This window comes from Anarhichas minor, unplaced genomic scaffold, assembly GCF_050575085.1.
Source record: "Anarhichas minor isolate MPS153535 unplaced genomic scaffold, ASM5057508v1 ptg000014l, whole genome shotgun sequence".
Classification (NCBI taxonomy): Eukaryota; Metazoa; Chordata; class Actinopteri; order Perciformes; family Anarhichadidae; genus Anarhichas; species Anarhichas minor.
In genome coordinates, this window is record NW_027466460.1 from 7,207,824 (window position 1) to 7,229,905 (window position 22,082).

A 22,082-nucleotide genomic window follows, 5' to 3' on the forward strand; every position below is an offset into this window, starting at 1 on the left:
AGTTAGAGTCAGAGCCAGAGTCAGAGCCAGAGTCAGAGCCAGAGTCAGACCGAGCAAGTCGTTTGTGCTCCATGTCCACCTGTAGGAAGCACACAAGTTTGATATTTCCTTCACTATACTGTGATAATAATAGTCATGGTGTCAGCATATAAGCGCAGAGGTATTGATATTGAGTATGAGATTGTTACACTTACAGGCTGAGCCAGAGCGATGCTCAGGAGGCATCCAAGCACAAATACTTCCTTCAGCATGGTTACAGTGATCTCTCCTGTTAAAAAGGAAATGATAAAGACTTGTTCAGGTGAAGAGCTTTTCCAAAATATCAGCTAAATCACCATCAACCTCACACAAGAAAATACAGAAACAAAAGATTTATATTATCACCTTCAAGTCTTTACAACTTCAGCAGACTTTCTTGCAGATGGTGGAGGAGGTTGTTGTTGTTCTGAATGTTGAGCTTTTCTTATATACATTCACAGGACTGGATGTCCTCTCATTAGCAAACATCATTGTTGGGAAATTGCAAATATTAGGAAATCTTCCACCTCCACCTTTCAAGGTGTGGCTAATGATCAGAGATGGAAACAACACATGGATCGTATGATATGTAGCATTCATCCATTCCATCAATCATGTTTGTTATTTTACAATTTCTAACTCTTATAATTGTTCAACTTTTCAAAATACAGTTCTCTTTACGAACATGCAGCTCAGCACAACAGTTAATCTAACATTCAAAATAGACTAATGTAACCAAACATCTCAGCATCAACTCTTGTACCAGAATACTGATGTTTGTCTCCCAACAGCAACACCTTCTCACTCATTACACAATGATGTAAAACAACAGGTAACAGTACAATATATATCACTAATGTCTTTATTCATTCAACATACATTCCCATTATAAATAAGGTGACTTATTTAATGCTTGGATTGGTGCTGCCTTAAAGTATTTCAGAAAAATGAATCAGAAATGCTGCAATATGCTTCATCATGCTTTTTATTTTTCATTTTCGTATTGAGTAAATCCAAGTGCACAAAATAAAACTAAAGTAATTCCAGCAATGCATTACAAAACTGTACATATTCACAATAAAAGTGCAGAACATAGATACTCTTATCGACATCACAACTTTAAGTCCTCTCTTGCAATACACCTGGGAACAAATATTTTGGCATGCCTGATCCATCCCTGACAACCTTCTGCAGAGATGTCCAAACATTCAGCATCCATTGCTCAAGAGAGACATGTGATCATGTGGCTGTGGTCAAAAGCTATGGGCTTTAGGAATGGAAGTTGAGGTGGAAGGAAATGTTGCACCAGTGTGGGATGGGCTGTAAACCAGTCTGTGGCTGGGAGAGAATGGTGAAACACCACAATGTCCCATCCAATTATTATTCATATATTTACAAATGTTTTGTATCCAGCCATGTTCTCCTGAAGGAGAATGTCTTTGTTTGTTTGTTTCGTACATGAATTAATGGCTGAGAGGTTTGTATTTAACAGTATATTGTTTGCATCTTGCAATACATATGAATATGTTCTTGATCACTTTGTGTTGTGTCCATTTGCCTGTTCTGTTCAAAAACTATGTGTTTTGAGGCACTGCTGGCCTTTCAATGTCATTTATAAATGCTTTGTAAGGCATAAATAGTCCTCACTTTAGATGAGGTCACACAAAATACTTAATAAATGCTTTATAAGGCATAAATAGTCCTCACTTTAGATGAGGTCACACAAAATACTTAATAAATGCTTTATAAGGCATAAATAGTCCTCACTTTAGATGAGGTCACATAAAACACTTTACTAACGAGTAGTAACTACCTTATTAAATCATGAATTAATCATGAATTGCAGTATTAATATGCGTTTATAAAGCATATATTAGCATAGTCCCTATATCATTATATATATAAATGCATGAATAATGTACATCTAAATAAGTTATCAATCATTTACTAACACTTTATAAATTATCTTATTAATCATCTACAACTCCTTAATAATTGGTTTGTAAAATATATAATACTTCATTTACAAATGGGGAATCCATCATTTATAAAGTATGAAAACACAATAATGAAACACATAATAGACGAGCTTATTAATCAAGAATAAAACATTTATAACTGTTGTTATGAACTGCATACTAATGAATTATTAATGTAGGAACAATGCTTTATAAATGATGAATTAAGTGTTTACTCATACTTAACTAATGCTTCACAGTGTGTAGTTATTATAAAGTGTTACCAACTTTTCTTATTTATTTTTAGATGTAGAATAATGTAGCAAATTGAAGTCTAATTTATAATGTTTTTACGTTTTTACAGTTGTTGAATGTAAGTTGAGCTGTTTAACTAAAATAGACTATTGGTATGGAGTTTTGAAGGTGGTCGAGTTTAAACGAGAAAATAATTTGTGAATGTTGAAAGCTGTGATCATTGAATGTATTTTGTGTCAAAGCAATGAAAAGTGACCCACTGAAAATATTTGGAATAGAATTTGATAACTCTTTTGTTATTTTATACATGGGGTAACTCCAGACTATGTCTCAGGATGAAAATCAGTTTGAAATACTCTTAGATGCTAGAAAGCCATCACAGAAATGACTGCAGCCAAATTCTCCAACAAAGGACGACTGGACTGCAGTTCTCTACAAAATACATTGTATGGAGAAATTGACCTTCACGACTATGATATGATCAATATGTAAAGTATTGGGGGAAATGGACTTGTATATGATGTCACCGATGTAATGGAAAATCTCTACTTAGTATATATTTCTACTTTGTATATTGTGTAAATGCTTAAGTACTTGTACTTTTGCTCTGAACTCGGTAGATCTTCATCCTTTGTGTTAACATACATGCTCAAATGTATCTTACTGTTTGTGTAATAGAAACTTTATATTCTTATGTGTATTTTATATTCTTATAAAATACAACTGTTTTATAACTTGTGTAACAGACTATCATAAGCTTGCATCATGTAACTTGTGATCCATGCAGCTGCACACATGTCCTCTTCTTCTTCATGTTGGATAACAAGTACCTATTGTATGTTCACATGTTCTGTGCCTTAAGGTTAAAATGTATGCATCTGTGTTTCTGTTGTAACACATATAAAGAACTTCTTATACTTCTTTAACAGCACGGCCTGCATGGCCTGCACGGGATGAAACAGGCCCCCACCCTTGATCACTCGCTTTATAACTCTGTGTGATTTTTACTTCTGGAGTGCACACTTCTGCAGACTCCGAGTGACTCTGTATAACTGTGCCTCTTCTCTGGCCAGAGAATAAATACCTTTGAAAGACAAGTTCTATTTGACAATATTCTTCATTTCAGCTTAAAAAGACTCACCAGCGGGTCAATTAATTGTTCCACCACACCGATTACATGTCTTTGAAAGACGCTTTTCAGGTACAAGTATCATGTTGCCTATGTCAACCCCCTCTTTTTGTCTGAAAAAGTCAATCAAAATAAAATAGCCCCACACAAAAAAAAAACATCCACTGTTTTTGATATTTAATGAATATTTTTTATTTTATTTAACTTTTGTAATGGACCACCAATTGTTGCGGTGTCCGTAGAGTGGACCCAAACACATGATACTGAGAGGTTGGGGAAGTTTTAAGAAGTGAACATTGAAGCTGTTGAAACTGGATGTGTCTATCCATATCTAATAAATTCTATGATACACACCTCTCTACACAGCTTTATTAATGTTTCTCACGTGGATTTTAAGAAAAACAAACACATCGTGTCCATGTTTTCCATTAACGAAGTTTATTCAGCAGATTTTACAGGGAATAAACACAGTTTAATTGAAGAATGATCAATGTGAAAACACTGCGGTTAAGACATCGTCTAACTGTGAAAATAGAAAGAAGCAGTCGTCATGACAAACTGACACAAAACCGAGCTGATGTGCAAACTAAAATTATTTAGTAGTAGATACAGGTGCAGCTGTAGCGACAGCTGCTTTGGCAGTGGTAGCTGCTTTGGCAGTGGTAGCTGCTTTGGCAGTGGTAGCTGCTTTGGCAGTGGTAGCTGCTTTGGCAGTGGTAGCTGCTTTAGTAGTGGTAGCTTTAGTAGTTGTAGCTTTAGTCGTGGTTGTTTTCTGAAAATCAAAAAGATTCATTGTCAATAAACAGCAGAAGAGTTTCTAGGGATTTTACAGTAATTTACATTCAGAAGTTTTGAATGTTGAATCGTAGAAGATAGACAAAGCACTCACCTCATCGGAATTCGAGTTGGAGCTCGAGTTAGAGTCAGAGCCAGAGTCAGAGCCAGAGTCAGAGCCAGAGTCAGACCGAGCAAGTCGTTTGTGCTCCATGTCCACCTGTAGGAAGCACACAAGTTTGATATTTCCTTCACTATACTGTGATAATAATAGTCATGGTGTCAGCATATAAGCGCAGAGGTATTGATATTGAGTATGAGATTGTTACACTTACAGGCTGAGCCAGAGCGATGCTCAGGAGGCATCCAAGCACAAATACTTCCTTCAGCATGGTTACAGTGATCTCTCCTGTTAAAAAGGAAATGATAAAGACTTGTTCAGGTGAAGAGCTTTTCCAAAATATCAGCTAAATCACCATCAACCTCACACAAGAAAATACAGAAACAAAAGATTCATATTATCACCTTCAAGTCTTTACAACTTCAGCAGACTTTCTTGCAGATGGTGGAGGAGGTTGTTGTTGTTCTGAATGTTGAGCTTTTCTTATATACAGTCACAGGACTGGATGTCCTCTCATTAGCAAACATCATTGTTGGGAAATTGCAAATATTAGGAAATCTTCCACCTCCACCTTTCAAGGTGTGGCTAATGATCAGAGATGGAAACAACACATGGATTGTATGATATGTAGCATTCATCCATTCCATCAATCATGTTTGTTATTTTACAATTTCTAACTCTTATAATTGTTCAACTTTTCAAAATACAGTTCTCTTTACGAACATGCAGCTCAGCACAACAGTTAATCTAACATTCAAAATAGACTAATGTAACTAAACATCTCAGCATCAACTCTTGTACCAGAATACTGATGTTTGTCTCCCAACAGCAACACTTTCGCACTCATTACACAATGACGTAAAACAACAGGTAACAGTACAATATATATCACTAATGTCTTTATTCATTCAACATACATTCCCATTATAAATAAGGTGACTTATTTAATGCTTGGATTGGTGCTGCCTTAAAGTATTTCAGAAAAATGAATCAGAAATGCTGCAATATGCTTCATCATGCTTTTTATTTTTCATTTTCGTATTGAGTAAATCCAAGTGCACAAAATAAAACTAAAGTAATTCCAGCAATGCATTACAAAACTGTACATATTCACAATAAAAGTGCAGAACATAGATACTCTTATCGACATCACAACTTTAAGTCCTCTCTTGCAATACACCTGGGAACAAATATTTTGGCATGCCTGATCCATCCCTGGCAGCCTTCTGCAGAGATGTCCAAACATTCAGCATCCATTGCTCAAGAGAGACATGTGATCATGTGGCTGGTGGTCAAAAGCTATGGGCTTTAGGAATGGAAGTTGAGGTGGAAGGAAAGGTTGCACCAGTGTGGGATGGGCTGTAAACCAGTCTGTGGCTGGGAGAGAATGGTGAAACACCACATTGTCCCATCCAATTATTAGTCATATATTTACAAATGTTTTGTATCCAGCCATGTTCTCCTGAAGGAGAATGTCTTTGTTTGTTTGTTTCTTACATGAATTAATGGCTGAGAGGTTTGTATTTAACAGTATATTGTTTGCATCTTGCAATAAATATGAATATGTTCTTGGTCACTTTGTGTTGTGTCCATTTGCCTGTTCTGTTAAAAAACTATGTGTTTTGAGGCACTGCTGGCCTTTCAATGTCATTTATAAATGCTTTGTAAGGCTTAAATAGTCCTCACTTTAGATGAGGTCACACAAAATACTTAATAAATGCTTTATAAGGCATAAATAGTCCTCACTTTAGATGAGGTCACACAAAATACTTAATAAATGCTTTATAAGGCATAAATAGTCCTCACTTTAGATGAGGTCACATAAAACACTTTACTAACGAGTAGTAACTACCTTATTAAATCATGAATTAATCATGAATTGCAGTATTAACATGCGTTTATAAAGCATATATTAGCATAGTCCCTATATCATTATATATATAAATGCATGAATAATGTACATCTAAATAAGTTATCAATCATTTACTAACACTTTATAAATTATCTTATTAATCATCTACAACTCCTTAATAATTGGTTTGTAAAATATATAATACTTCATTTACAAATGGGGAATCCATCATTTATAAAGTATGAAAACACAATAATGAAACACATAATAGACGAGCTTATTAATCAAGAATAAAACATTTATAACTGTTGTTATGAACTGCATACTAATGAATTATTAATGTAGGAACAATGCTTTATAAATGATGAATTAAGTGTTTACTCATACTTAACTAATGCTTCACAGTGTGTAGTTATTATAAAGTGTTACCAACTTTTCTTATTTATTTTTAGATGTAGAATAATGTAGCAAATTGAAGTCTAATTTATAATGTTTTTACGTTTTTACAGTTGTTGAATGTAAGTTGAGCTGTTTAACTAAAATAGACTATTGGTATGGAGTTTTGAAGGTGGTCGAGTTTAAACGAGAAAATAATTTGTGAATGTTGAAAGCTGTGATCATTGAATGTATTTTGTGTCAAAGCAATGAAAAGTGACCCACTGAAAATATTTGGAATAGAATTTGATAACTCTTTTGTTATTTTATACATGGGGTAACTCCAGACTATGTCTCAGGATGAAAATCAGTTTGAAATACTCTTAGATGCTAGAAAGCCATCACAGAAATGACTGCAGCCAAATTCTCCAACAAAGGACGACTGGACTGCAGTTCTCTACAAAATACATTGTATGGAGAAATTGACCTTCACGACTATGATATGATCAATATGTAAAGTATTGGGGGAAATGGACTTGTATATGATGTCACCGATGTAATGGAAAATCTCTACTTAGTATATATTTCTACTTTGTATATTGTGTAAATGCTTAAGTACTTGTACTTTTGCTCTGAACTCGGTAGATCTTCATCCTTTGTGTTAACATACATGCTCAAATGTATCTTACTGTTTGTGTAATAGAAACTTTATATTCTTATGTGTATTTTATATTCTTATAAAATACAACTGTTTTATAACTTGTGTAACAGACTATCATAAGCTTGCATCATGTAACTTGTGATCCATGCAGCTGCACACATGTCCTCTTCTTCTTCATGTTGGATAACAAGTACCTATTGTATGTTCACATGTTCTGTGCCTTAAGGTTAAATTGTATGCATCTGTGTTTCTGTTGTAACACAGATAAAGAACTTCTTATACTTCTTTAACAGCACGGCCTGCATGGCCTGCACGGGATGAAACAGGCCCCCACCCTTGATCACTCGCTTTATAACTCTGTGTGATTTTTACTTCTGGAGTGCACGCTTCTGCAGACTCCGAGTGACTCTGTATAACTGTGCCTCTTCTCTGGCCAGAGAATAAATACCTTTGAAAGACAAGTTCTGTTTGACAATATTCTTCATTTCAGCTTAAAAAGACTCACCAGCGGGTCAATTAATTGTTCCACCACACCGATTACATGTCTTTGAAAGACGCTTTTCAGGTACAAGTGTCATGTTGCCTATGTCAACCCCCTCTTTTTGTCTGAAAAAGTCAATCAAATTAAAATAGCCCCACACAAAAAAAAAACATCCACTGTTTTTGATATTTAATGAATATTTTTTATTTTATTTAACTTTTGTAATGGACCACCAATTGTTGCGGTGTCCGTAGAGTGGACCCAAACACATGATACTGAGAGGTTGGGGAAGTTTTAAGAAGTGAACATTGAAGCTGTTGAAACTGGATGTGTCTATCCATATCTAATAAATTCTATGATACACACCTCTCTACACAGCTTTATTAATGTTTCTCACGTGGATTTTAAGAAAAACAAACACATCGTGTCCATGTTTTCCATTAACGAAGTTTATTCAGCAGAATTTACAGGGAATAAACACAGTTTAATTGAAGAATGATCAATGTGAAAACACTGCGGTTAAGACATCGTCTAACTGTGAAAATAGAAAGAAGCAGTCGTCATGACAAACTGACACAAAACCGAGCTGATGTGCAAACTAAAATTATTTAGTAGTAGATACAGGTGCAGCTGTAGCGACAGCTGCTTTGGCAGTGGTAGCTGCTTTGGCAGTGGTAGCTGCTTTGGCAGTGGTAGCTGCTTTGGCAGTGGTAGCTGCTTTAGTAGTGGTAGCTTTAGTAGTGGTAGCTTTAGTAGTGGTTGTTTTCTGAAAATCAAAAAGATTCATTGTCAATAAACAGCAGAAGAGTTTCTAGGGATTTTACAGTAATTTACATTCAGAAGTTTTGAATGTTGAATCGTAGAAGATAGACAAAGCACTCACCTCATCGGAATTCGAGTTGGAGCTCGAGTTAGAGTCAGAGCCAGAGTCAGAGCCAGAGTCAGAGCCAGAGTCAGACCGAGCAAGTCGTTTGTGCTCCATGTCCACCTGTAGGAAGCACACAAGTTTGATATTTCCTTCACTATACTGTGATAATAATAGTCATGGTGTCAGCATATAAGCGCAGAGGTATTGATATTGAGTATGAGATTGTTACACTTACAGGCTGAGCCAGAGCGATGCTCAGGAGGCATCCAAGCACAAATACTTCCTTCAGCATGGTTACAGTGATCTCTCCTGTTAAAAAGGAAATGATAAAGACTTGTTCAGGTGAAGAGCTTTTCCAAAATATCAGCTAAATCACCATCAACCTCACACAAGAAAATACAGAAACAAAAGATTCATATTATCACCTTCAAGTCTTTACAACTTCAGCAGACTTTCTTGCAGATGGTGGAGGAGGTTGTTGTTGTTCTGAATGTTGAGCTTTTCTTATATACAGTCACAGGACTGGATGTCCTCTCATTAGCAAACATCATTGTTGGGAAATTGCAAATATTAGGAAATCTTCCACCTCCACCTTTCAAGGTGTGGCTAATGATCAGAGATGGAAACAACACATGGATTGTATGATATGTAGCATTCATCCATTCCATCAATCATGTTTGTTATTTTACAATTTCTAACTCTTATAATTGTTCAACTTTTCAAAATACAGTTCTCTTTACGAACATGCAGCTCAGCACAACAGTTAATCTAACATTCAAAATAGACTAATGTAACTAAACATCTCAGCATCAACTCTTGTACCAGAATACTGATGTTTGTCTCCCAACAGCAACACTTTCTCACTCATTACACAATGACGTAAAACAACAGGTAACAGTACAATATATATCACTAATGTCTTTATTCATTCAACATACATTCCCATTATAAATAAGGTGACTTATTTAATGCTTGGATTGGTGCTGCCTTAAAGTATTTCAGAAAAATGAATCAGAAATGCTGCAATATGCTTCATCATGCTTTTTATTTTTCATTTTCGTATTGAGTAAATCCAAGTGCACAAAATAAAACTAAAGTAATTCCAGCAATGCATTACAAAACTGTACATATTCACAATAAAAGTGCAGAACATAGATACTCTTATCGACATCACAACTTTAAGTCCTCTCTTGAAATACACCTGGGAACAAATATTTTGGCATGCCTGATCCATCCCTGGCAGCCTTCTGCAGAGATGTCCAAACATTCAGCATCCATTGCTCAAGAGAGACATGTGATCATGTGGCTGGTGGTCAAAAGCTATGGGCTTTAGGAATGGAAGTTGAGGTGGAAGGAAAGGTTGCACCAGTGTGGGATGGGCTGTAAACCAGTCTGTGGCTGGGAGAGAATGGTGAAACACCACATTGTCCCATCCAATTATTAGTCATATATTTACAAATGTTTTGTATCCAGCCATGTTCTCCTGAAGGAGAATGTCTTTGTTTGTTTGTTTCTTACATGAATTAATGGCTGAGAGGTTTGTATTTAACAGTATATTGTTTGCATCTTGCAATAAATATGAATATGTTCTTGGTCACTTTGTGTTGTGTCCATTTGCCTGTTCTGTTCAAAAACTATGTGTTTTGAGGCACTGCTGGCCTTTCAATGTCATTTATAAATGCTTTGTAAGGCATAAATAGTCCTCACTTTAGATGAGGTCACACAAAATACTTAATAAATGCTTTATAAGGCATAAATAGTCCTCACTTTAGATGAGGTCACACAAAATACTTAATAAATGCTTTATAAGGCATAAATAGTCCTCACTTTAGATGAGGTCACATAAAACACTTTACTAACGAGTAGTAACTACCTTATTAAATCATGAATTAATCATGAATTACAGTATTAATATGCGTTTATAAAGCATATATTAGCATAGTCCCTATATCATTATATATATAAATGCATGAATAATGTACATCTAAATAAGTTATCAATCATTTACTAACACTTTATAAATGATCTTATTAATCATCTACAACTCCTTAATAATTGGTTTGTAAAATATATAATACTTCATTTACAAATGGGGAATCCATCATTTATAAAGTATGAAAACACAATAATGAAACACATAATAGACGAGCTTATTAATCAAGAATAAAACATTTATAACTGTTGTTATGAACTGCATACTAATGAATTATTAATGTAGGAACAATGCTTTATAAATGATGAATTAAGTGTTTACTCATACTTAACTAATGCTTCACAGTGTGTAGTTATTATAAAGTGTTACCAACTTTTCTTATTTATTTTTAGATGTAGAATAATGTAGCAAATTGAAGTCTAATTTATAATGTTTTTACGTTTTTACAGTTGTTGAATGTAAGTTGAGCTGTTTAACTAAAATAGACTATTGGTATGGAGTTTTGAAGGTGGTCGAGTTTAAACGAGAAAATAATTTGTGAATGTTGAAAGCTGTGATCATTGAATGTATTTTGTGTCAAAGCAATGAAAAGTGACCCACTGAAAATATTTGGAATAGAATTTGATAACTCTTTTGTTATTTTATACATGGGGTAACTCCAGACTATGTCTCAGGATGAAAATCAGTTTGAAATACTCTTAGATGCTAGAAAGCCATCACAGAAATGACTGCAGCCAAATTCTCCAACAAAGGACGACTGGACTGCAGTTCTCTACAAAATACATTGTATGGAGAAATTGACCTTCACGACTATGATATGATCAATATGTAAAGTATTGGGGGAAATGGACTTGTATATGATGTCACCGATGTAATGGAAAATCTCTACTTAGTATATATTTCTACTTTGTATATTGTGTAAATGCTTAAGTACTTGTACTTTTGCTCTGAACTCGGTAGATCTTCATCCTTTGTGTTAACATACATGCTCAAATGTATCTTACTGTTTGTGTAATAGAAACTTTATATTCTTATGTGTATTTTATATTCTTATAAAATACAACTGTTTTATAACTTGTGTAACAGACTATCATAAGCTTGCATCATGTAACTTGTGATCCATGCAGCTGCACACATGTCCTCTTCTTCTTCATGTTGGATAACAAGTACCTATTGTATGTTCACATGTTCTGTGCCTTAAGGTTAAAATGTATGCATCTGTGTTTCTGTTGTAACACAGATAAAGAACTTCTTATACTTCTTTAACAGCACGGCCTGCATGGCCTGCACGGGATGAAACAGGCCCCCACCCTTGATCACTCGCTTTATAACTCTGTGTGATTTTTACTTCTGGAGTGCACACTTCTGCAGACTCCGAGTGACTCTGTATAACTGTGCCTCTTCTCTGGCCAGAGAATAAATACCTTTGAAAGACAAGTTCTGTTTGACAATATTCTTCATTTCAGCTTAAAAAGACTCACCAGCGGGTCAATTAATTGTTCCACCACACCGATTACATGTCTTTGAAAGACGCTTTTCAGGTACAAGTGTCATGTTGCCTATGTCAACCCCCTCTTTTTGTCTGAAAAAGTCAATCAAATAAAAATAGCCCCACACAAAATAAAACACATCCACTGTTTTTGATATTTAATGAATATTTTTATTTCATTTAACTTTTGTAATGGACCACCAATTGTTGCGGTGTCCGTAGAGTGGACCCAAACACAGGATACTGAGAGGTTGGGGAAGTTTTAAGAAGTGAACATTGAAGCTGTTGAAACTGGATGTGTCTATCCATATCTAATAAATTCTATGATACACACCTCTCTACACAGCTTTATTAATGTTTCTCACGTGGATTTTAAGAAAAGCAAACACATCGTGTCCATGTTTTCCATTAACGAAGTTTATTCAGCAGATTTTACAGGGAATAAACACAGTTTAATTGAAGAATGATCAATGTGAAAACACTGCGGTTAAGACATCGTCTAACTGTGAAAATAGAAAGAAGCAGTCGTCATGACAAACTGACACAAAACCGAGCTGATGTGCAAACTAAAATTATTTAGTAGTAGATACAGGTGCAGCTGTAGCGACAGCTGCTTTGGCAGTGGTAGCTGCTTTAGCAGTGGTAGCTGCTTTAGTCGTGGTAGCTTTAGTAGTGGTAGCTTTAGTAGTGGTTGTTTCCTGAAAATCAAAAAGATTCATTGTCAATAAACAGCAGAAGAGTTTCTAGGGATTTTACAGTAATTTACATTCAGAAGTTTTGAATGTTGAATCGTAGAAGATAGACAAAGCACTCACCTCATCGGAATTCGAGTTGGAGCTCGAGTTAGAGTCAGAGCCAGAGTCAGAGCCAGAGTCAGAGTCAGACCGAGCAAGTCGTTTGTGCTCCATGTCCACCTGTAGGAAGCACACAAGTTTGATATTTCCTTCACTATACTGTGATAATAATAGTCATGGTGTCAGCATATAAGCGCAGAGGTATTGATATTGAGTATGAGATTGTTACACTTACAGGCTGAGCCAGAGCGATGCTCAGGAGGCATCCAAGCACAAATACTTCCTTCAGCATGGTTACAGTGATCTCTCCTGTTAAAAAGGAAATGATAAAGACTTGTTCAGGTGAAGAGCTTTTCCAAAATATCAGCTAAATCACCATCAACCTCACACAAGAAAATACAGAAACAAAAGATTCATATTATCACCTTCAAGTCTTTACAACTTCAGCAGACTTTCTTGCAGATGGTGGAGGAGGTTGTTGTTGTTCTGAATGTTGAGCTTTTCTTATATACAGTCACAGGACCGGATGTCCTCTCATTAGCAAACATCATTGTTGGGAAATTGCAAATATTAGGAAATATGGAAATCTTCCACCTCCACCTTTCACGGTGTGGCTAATGATCAGAGATAGAAACAACACATGGATCGTATGATATGTAGCATTCATTTAATAGCTCATAATGATACAGTGTAGTACATTGGATTTGTGTAAAAATTCTAATCTAAATATCATCTTTAGTACAGTCAGAGAACATTTTATATGTTATGTAAGTTCAGTGTCTTTATTCTCCTCTCTTCAGTATTGGCAGATCAGAAAACATGTCAAACATGAATTCCTGGTCTTATTACAAATCAGGTTACTTAGTGGCTTAGGCAGGTAACAGGCAACGCCCAATGAAGCCTGCATTTCTTCTTCTCTCTCTTTGTTTGATGAAATTCATTGCTGCTATTCCCTCTACTAAATCATTTACACCAGGGGTGTCAAACTCATTTTCACTCTGGGCCACATCAGCATCACGGTCGCCCTCAAAGGGCCGGTTGTAAATGTAAGACGGTGTAAATGTAACTTCTCCTAACATATTGGTAAATAACTGTCTGCATTTGATTATTGTTTAATCAAGTGTTAAAATATTGTACATGCAGTTATATAAATGTAAAAATATATTTAAGCACATTTCTGTTATTATAACTGTTATTATAATCCTTTTAATTAAGGGTTAAGAAACCCACATTACTCTATCAAAGATCAAACTTTTAAAGAAAATAGCAAAGACAAATATCAAACACAAGTTATTACAATAACTTTGTTCAAAGCTTAAAATCCTTCGAAGGGTGCGTTTGCACAATCCCACTTGAAGTATTTCATCTGTTGTAAAGTCACGTTTAAAGTAGTCTTCAATGTACTCGCCATACATTTCCATGTCAAAGAGCTGCTTCTATGACTGTTGTGTTTAAGTATCTCATAATCATGACTTTCTATCTCATAATTATGACTTTCTATCTCATAACTTCGACTATGGGGATATTTTTATTATCAAGTCTAACTTTAAATTTATATATTTTTTTGTTTTACTTTTCTTTTCTTTTTTTCTGGCGGATTCGCGGGCCACATAAAATGATGTGGCGGGCCGGATTCGGCCCGCGGGCCTTGAGTTTGACACCCCTGATTTACACAGTAGTACACTCATTAATGATCATAATTAGGTTTACTATTCACAGTTTTTATTTATTAATTATTAACCATTGTTATCATTGTGTACTTTTGCTAATAAACAGGGATCAAAGTAAATTAAGAAGACATTAGCAAACTATGTGTGAAGTAATTGCTGTGTTGCACATAATTAAGTGTGACTAAGATGGGCTGTTTTGAGAAATGCGTGGTGTGTCTCAACGTCGGATGTCTGATATAAGTAGGCTATCGATGCACAAGGGGCCACACACAAAGCACAGGTGAGTGTTACGGTAGATGCTCAGTGACTTGCCATGTGAAATGTCTCGTCTGTTTTAGCGCTTAAAGTGGTATGGTTCATTTTCAGAGTTCAATTTTATCTAATATTTTCTTGCAGGTCCTTCAGAAGCAATGCAGCTCTTGTGTATTGCAGCTTTACTTTTGTCAGCGGTTGCTGCTCAGCCAGGTTCCTGGAAGCCATGGCAGGATGGAAAGCTTCCGCCTGCTGGTGGACCCAAGCTGGATGCAGACCCTAAGGTAACAGGGAATAGACTAACAGGTCCAGAGGAGCCTCTGCCGTCTGCATGTCAACTATTTCTCATTGAATTACCTATTTTTTTTAGCGTGGCGACGGCGACCAGCCAGTTACACGTGCCCCAGGAGATGGAGAGGAAGGGTCAGGTGGATGTTACTCTGTCCACCGTTCTCAAGCTTCTACTTTGGGAAAAGAACTGGTATTTACATTAAGCTATTTTTTTGCTATCCAGTTTTGTAGTCTCATGAAAGGAATATTCAAATATTTTGGGGAAGGTACTTGTATTTGTTGTGTTTCCAAGAATTTGTTTAGTTTTGTTAGTCCACAAACAATAATGATAGTTGCACCATTCAACCCTCTTTAAAATCACATTTACATTTCTGTCAGTGAAGGCATTAAACAAACAAGACATAACATGTTAAGCAGAGAACTTTGGAGGTGGTGGCAGGTTAATGTGTTTTAATTTTGGAAAGTGCCAAGCTACCTGTTTTCCCCAGCTTCCAGCCTAAGTTTCTGTTTAGAAAAGTGCTAGATATCATCATGCTTAACAACTTTAATATTGAGGGTAGCAAAAATGTAGCCAATACACTTTTGATTAAGATGTTGACAAAAAAGAAGACATGATGTGGGCTGAAAGAATATATAGTTGGGACTGAAGGAGAGCTTTGTACAGAAATCTGTGAGGCCTTCCGGTAAAAACTATTTTTCTGATTTTGTGAAAATGTATGAACAAGAAGTTACTTTACATTTGAGCTGGTTACACTAAGCTATAGGAAATGAATCATACTTTATCTAATAAGAGTGACTCCCAATATGTCAACCTACTTCTTTAACGTTTGCCTTATACATAACATAACCATAATGCACTTTATCTGTGCTTCACACAGGTTCGTGGTTTCATGTCTGATGGGCCTGGAGGCCATCTTCATGGGTCCGGCAGGCAATTTGGGAGACACAGAGGAGGCTGGAGGCCCAACAGGAGGAACCCTGGTGTAGTGGTAAGCTCACTTTGACATTATAGCTGTACTCAAATGAAAATAGAAAGACAAAAGTGTCATACATTGGGTCTCTACCTCATTAAAGTCTTAAGTTCACTCCTGATGTCATTCAAAATGCTGTTATAGGATAGTTTACATCATATGACTATTTATAATGTTCACCCCCATTTTGTATACAACCGTATTATGAATTTTAACATGACCCACCTCTTTACTTGTGTTTAGTTTTATTTAAATATGTTTGTGTCAGTATTCAATATCTGTGACTTTTGTCTTTTATCATTAATAACTGCATCTTGAAAGGTGCTTTAACAAAAAAAACCTTTCTTAAACATCTTGGTTGTGCCCTTTTATTAATACTACATGATGACAAAATATGATGTACGTCTTTCTTCTTTTAGGTGTTTTGCTCTGTGTTCAAGGTAGGCTTCCTTTCTTCTCTCAATGAGATCTTAACACATTCATATTTACCAGAACAGTTGACAAAAACTCTTATAATTCTATAATTCCTTTTCAGGTTGACAACGTGACATTTCAGGTAAGATTGTGAGTTTAAAAAACAAATGTATTATATACAGAATGTTTGAAATGACAGGCTTGACACTGGATATTATATTTCAACTAACCGTGTGGCATTTTATCCATAGAATGTCACTGATGTATCCCTGAAGGAGGTAAACAATATGATTTAGTGGCTTGATCTATTGAGCAATTATTCATTCTATATTATAAATTACACCATCTTATGAAATGTTATGATTCCGCTGACCTTTGATGTGAAAATCTTACAGGGGGAGAACATATTTCTGATGCCGAAGGTAAGTCAATTCATTTTAATATAATGTTTATTACAGTTAAACAATCAGAAGAAAAACCATAAAGATTATTTTCAATACCCATGAATACTAATGACGAACAATCCATCCATAGCATGGAGGAAGAGGACATCATCACCATAAGGTATAAAACGTTATGGAACTCTTTGTAGCGGTGATTACAGTGTCAAAACTCTGACTCTTAGCTAATTGATTTGTACTTCTTTTACAGGGAGGAAGACACAGACATACGAAGAATGGGGTATAAACTTTAATTTCAGTCAAATATAAAATAATTTTAAAAAACTAGCTGGTTTGTTCAAGCAGCTTTGCTTGATTTGATATTTGATTTTATATTCAAAACAATGGCATTGTGATTTTTGTTTCTCTTAATCTCAATTTTAGCAATTTGTCAAGCTCATCTACAACGCCACAGAGCCGGTAATCTCCATAATGTTTACTCTACTTTATATGTTTTTTAAAGATAAATAAAAACATATATTCACTGTATATATTCAATGCTAATCACAAGTTCTCTTTTTCCAATTGAAGAACAAAGTCTCAGTTGAGTTTGTGGTTTTCAAACCTGTAAGTATAGACAATTTGTATTGTGTTGAATTTGGAGAGTGCTCGTCATTGTGGTTTAATTTAAACAACTTTTTTCCTTTTGAAGATGAACGTTGGTAAATTCATTGGAGAGGAAAACAATCCAGATGAAGATTATTGACAACAATAACAGGTGAGGATGTTAATAGAGTGAAAGTGATTAACTTTAATTTCCTGATCATCAGTTTGCGACAGTCACTGCTGCTGACAAGTTTTCTTATCTCACACTTTTCTCAGGAAGAAACCAACAACCACAAGTTTGATTGGCTAACTTTAAAGAAGATGATGGTTTTCTTTCCTGTGGTCTATTCTGAGAAATCACTCAGCATTTACCTGTACAAGAATACATTCTGTGTACCAAAATAAAACTCTTAAACAAATCACTTTGAGAAAGGTCTTTATTTGACATGTTGTAAGGAGCAAGGAATAGATTCCTGACATGAGCAAGACAATTCAGAGTAATATAAAAAGAATTGAGTACATATTTCATTTAGAGGAATGGCACTCTCCTTACATTTTTAAGAATGAGTGATGTGGCCAAACACACAGAAATGTATTTCTTGACAGATCACCTTGTTAATATTTCCCAGGTGGCATCTAAGGCTCGAAGAGGAAAGGGAAGTTGGACTGACCCTGGAGAAACATAAAAGAAAATAGTTGTTGAAATATTCGGAATCAAATCCTGCACAACATGAATGACCGTGACATATAACAGAATGTATAAAAATGTATAAAATCATACCTCATCAACACCTGGGCCAGATGTGTCACCACGAGGATGAGGAGGAACTGTAGCAGGCACTTTCTGTGTTCCCAGTGGCCATGTCTGATAGAGATAGAAAGTTACAAAATCACAGCAATTAGACTGAACTGGTGCACTCTTGTCTCTTCCCTTGATTATTGGTGAAATCATAAACATGAAGAGGTTATATAGGGAGTGAACTCACTTTTTCAGTTTGCACCTTAGGTTGGGAAGCCTGCTGAAGTAAGAAAACATGCAGAAAAATAAGATTTCAACGTATATACATATATTAAGTATGTACCTACGTATTTCATTTTCAATTCTAAATTTGAGGATTGCGACATCTCATTTTTGAAGCGGCTCTCGGACACACAAACATTAACAGGTCAAAAAAGTCATCATCTGCACAAAACAAACTTATAATGTGCAACAGGTATCAAAACTGTGCTGATATAGCAGTTGCTTAACACTTATTCAACACTGAAATGTGACTGAGGTGACATGATTTCAGCAGCGTGTGGTCAATATGGCAGACAGTCGACTTTGCATCACAGTCACCGCACATGACTCAACATCTGCAGCTATGTTATTATCATTAAGTCTTGTCGTTAGTCATAATAGTCTACTGCACTGGTTCTTAACCTTAATTCAGAGTTGAAAAGGGAAGTTGATAAAGACACAATCATATTTTGAATTACTTTAGTAGCTCGGTTTTTTTCACATTCTTCAGCAGCCAATATGCACTGAACACTTCTATGCTGGTCTCTATAATGACCCAAATGAAGCCGAAACGTGTTGGTCTAAACAATAAAGTTGTTCTACTGAACATATTACAAGTGAAATTTTGCCCTCTTCAGAGTTTCACCCTACTCCAACCACCTTCGAGCTTCACTTCATGTCATCTTGCGTGTCTCACCTGCAGAGGGAGCTGTGGTCTCTGTGTGGTTCTCTCCAGCTGCTGCTGACCGTTGTTGGGCTGCAGCACCACATTGCTCCTCTGCTGAGGATAGCCGTAAGGAGGGAAAAAGTACGAAAAGCCCTGTGGATGATAGAATCAATTTAAATCAGCAGTGAGAATTTGAATGAACACATTGAGGTGTGCACACTGGTCAATATGTTTTCCTTCATACCTGTTGTCTAGGAAGCTGAGGAAATCCATAAGACGGGTACTGGAAATGTGGAAACACCTGAAGTAAATTTAAAGCTGTTATTCATTTCTCCATATGACTGTGAGGAGCAGCAGCTGAAGGGATAACTGCATCTACATGCTGCTTTGTTGTACCTGAAAAGGGTTTTGGGCCTGCTGAGGAACATTAGGAGAGTTGGGATCCTGTGGTGGTCCAAGCTGCTCTTGCTGGCCGTTTGATACGAGCATAGGCATAAGATGGTTGCCCTGGGCGGGGAAAAACAGCTGGGGCCCCTGGGGGCCGAAGGGATTGGTCACTTGAGGGTTCAAGTTCACCATCTGTGGATTGAGCAGCACCTCCGGCAGCTGCTGCTGCTGCTGCTGCTGCTGCTGCAGAAAATACTGGGGAAGTATTGACTTGCAGAAGCAAGCATTTAGTTTAGTTTTTTTGCTTTGTTTCCATCCACACATGTAAAGCTTTCTTAATCTGACAAAGGAAGGCACACAATACAAGTGTTGTTAGGATTGAAAAAAGGGTTTTATGCACTTCCAGTACCTGTGTTTGTCCAAGAGTTGCAAGAGTTAGTCCATTCAGTCTTAGAATCTAAACCGACAAAAGGGTTGTATTCAATTTGATGGATTCCATATTGACATGGGATTTTGACATTGCAACCATTGAACATAAAAGTTTTAACAGATATATTTACCTCATTGCTGTTGCTTGCAATAATTCCAAACTGAAACTGTAAAACACAAAAAAATAACACTTCATATCTGCCATTTTAGAAAGATATGAGAAACATACTTTAACTTTAACTCACTGGAAGAGCGAAGCTTGTCCTGAATAGACAGACCAACACAAGGGCAGTCTGCAGCTTCATGATGTCCTATAGTCGGTACAAACATAAAGTATGTTTAAAAAAAATCATATCCTACCATATATTTCACCATGACAGAAATATAACTTTCACTGAGATATCTTACTGTTCCTCTGGTTCTGCTTTCCCTTGCTGTGTCTCCTCACCCTGTCCATATCCCTTTTATATTATGTTCATGTGAGCTGTTATAGTCCACTGCCAACCAATCCAGACAATGTGCGGTCAGTGTGACAGACATTTCCCATGGCATCAGACTCAGACTCTTACAACACAGGGCAGGTAGCTATGTTATTATGTGTAGGTCATGTCTCTAAACACCATGACATACTCTGCGTAAAGCTGTTAACAATCCTCTAAAGTTTCTGAAAAGTTTTCTACAAATATTTCACACCATTGAGTGTTTTAGTCCCAGTGCTTTAGTCTTAGGGGACCTGTGTACATAACACACGTCTTATATGTAAAGTTGATACGCATATGTTCCAGTGTGGCGCTTATACTTTTTTGGCATGTCATGAGAAAAAAAAAGAGGCAAACAGAAGCTTATAATTAGACATTTGTCACAAGTTGTTCATCGTGCGCTGACTGATGTTGGCATCTAATTGGTAAATCGTGGGTATTACACTAATCGCTGACTGAGTTGGGATTCATGTTCAAGACACACAGCAGAAAAAACTGGAAAGTTTACACCAGCTGTGTGTCTGAGTCTGTCTGGAGAAGTTGGTCTCCTTCTGCATTAGTTTAAATGTCAAAAACTATCATTTTATAGCAGGTATTTTTTATGCACCATGCACTTTTGTTCCATGCTTAACACATGCCTTTCTTGTGAACCTGCAGTGTGATAAACAGGCCTTTTTCACAGGAGATATTTTGACTTGTCTAACCAGGAAAAGAACAGGTGTTTCGAATAAACACATGTATTAGTTTGTTTCTGCACTGTACTTTGGCTCTGGTTTATGCTCTTAGATGCTTGTTTAAAAAAAGGAGATGCACTTATGACTTCTGGTGACTAGTAGTTCTCTTGAATACCTATGTTGAATACACTTATTGTAAGTCGCTTTGGATAAAAGCGTCTGCTAAATGACTGTAATGTAATGTAATAACATTCATGATGGCTCTGTTTTAAGCCATGGCAGTGTGACAATTATTTACACCTGTGCTTTGTACTGTGACATGTTAAAATGTTTTAGTGTGTGTAAGTCTTCACCTGTTTCAATTAACTTTAACTCAGTGAGTGAAACCCAAAAAGCTCTTTTTATTTTGGGCCTTCTTTGAAACTTGGATTCTTTTTCAGTGCATATTATTCAGCTCTGTGTTTGATTATACTTTATATCCTTTAGATGGCAGCAGAGATCCACCACATATTGCAATTATGACCACGGTTTATTGGTAAACTGTTTGAATTGTTTCAATGCACTGGTGTAAAATCAGAGGATTACACAAAACAAACTTTCATTTGAAATATGATTTATTTGATTGGACAGTTAGCATGTCACATCAAGAGTTGTTGTGTTTTTGCTGGGATTCATTCTTATTATCATTGGTAAAAGAAAGAATCATACAAGTCAGGTTTTATTATCACTTTGATAATTAAAAGTTAATAGTGTCATGTTAATAATCTTCATGGTGATGGTCTGCGTCACAGGGAGTTGTGGTAGTTGATTTAGTGGGAGCTGGAATCTGACAAATTGAAGAGGGAACAGAGAGTGAATGAACAGCATTGATTATTATATTATCCACCGAAATTTGCTTCTTTAATCTTACCTGAGTATCCACAGTAGTCTTTAAGGTGTTGTCTTGTTTCATAACCTGACGCTGGAGAGTCAAAAAACAACAATTAGCCGGTGTATCTTTCATCAGTATTCACATCGAGTAAAGTTTACTTTGTTCCTATACCCTGAATCTTCTGAATAGATCAGGCTGAAGAGGAAGCTGCTGTTGAGTGGCACCGCCTGTGATCCCCTAAACACAGGCACCAAGATTTAGTGACTCAAGTGAAGTTGAAATT

At 36.1% G+C, this 22,082-nt stretch overlaps 1 protein-coding gene across 1 annotated transcript; it reads right to left on the reverse strand.

Moving 5' to 3' along the window:
* Positions 1-17,928: 17,928 nt before the first annotated feature.
* odam (odontogenic, ameloblast associated) lies at positions 17,929-20,212 on the reverse strand. The gene is made up of 8 exons (XM_076091986.1): positions 20,021-20,212; positions 19,907-19,942; positions 19,756-19,803; positions 19,356-19,601; positions 19,204-19,260; positions 18,990-19,112; positions 18,074-18,157; positions 17,929-17,964 (listed from the first exon to the last, which is right to left on the reverse strand). The coding sequence occupies exons 1-8, from the start codon at positions 20,078-20,080 to the stop codon at positions 17,929-17,931; spliced, it is 690 nt and encodes a 229-aa protein (XP_075948101.1). The 5' UTR covers positions 20,081-20,212.
* Between the last annotated feature and the right edge of the window lie 1,870 nt (positions 20,213-22,082).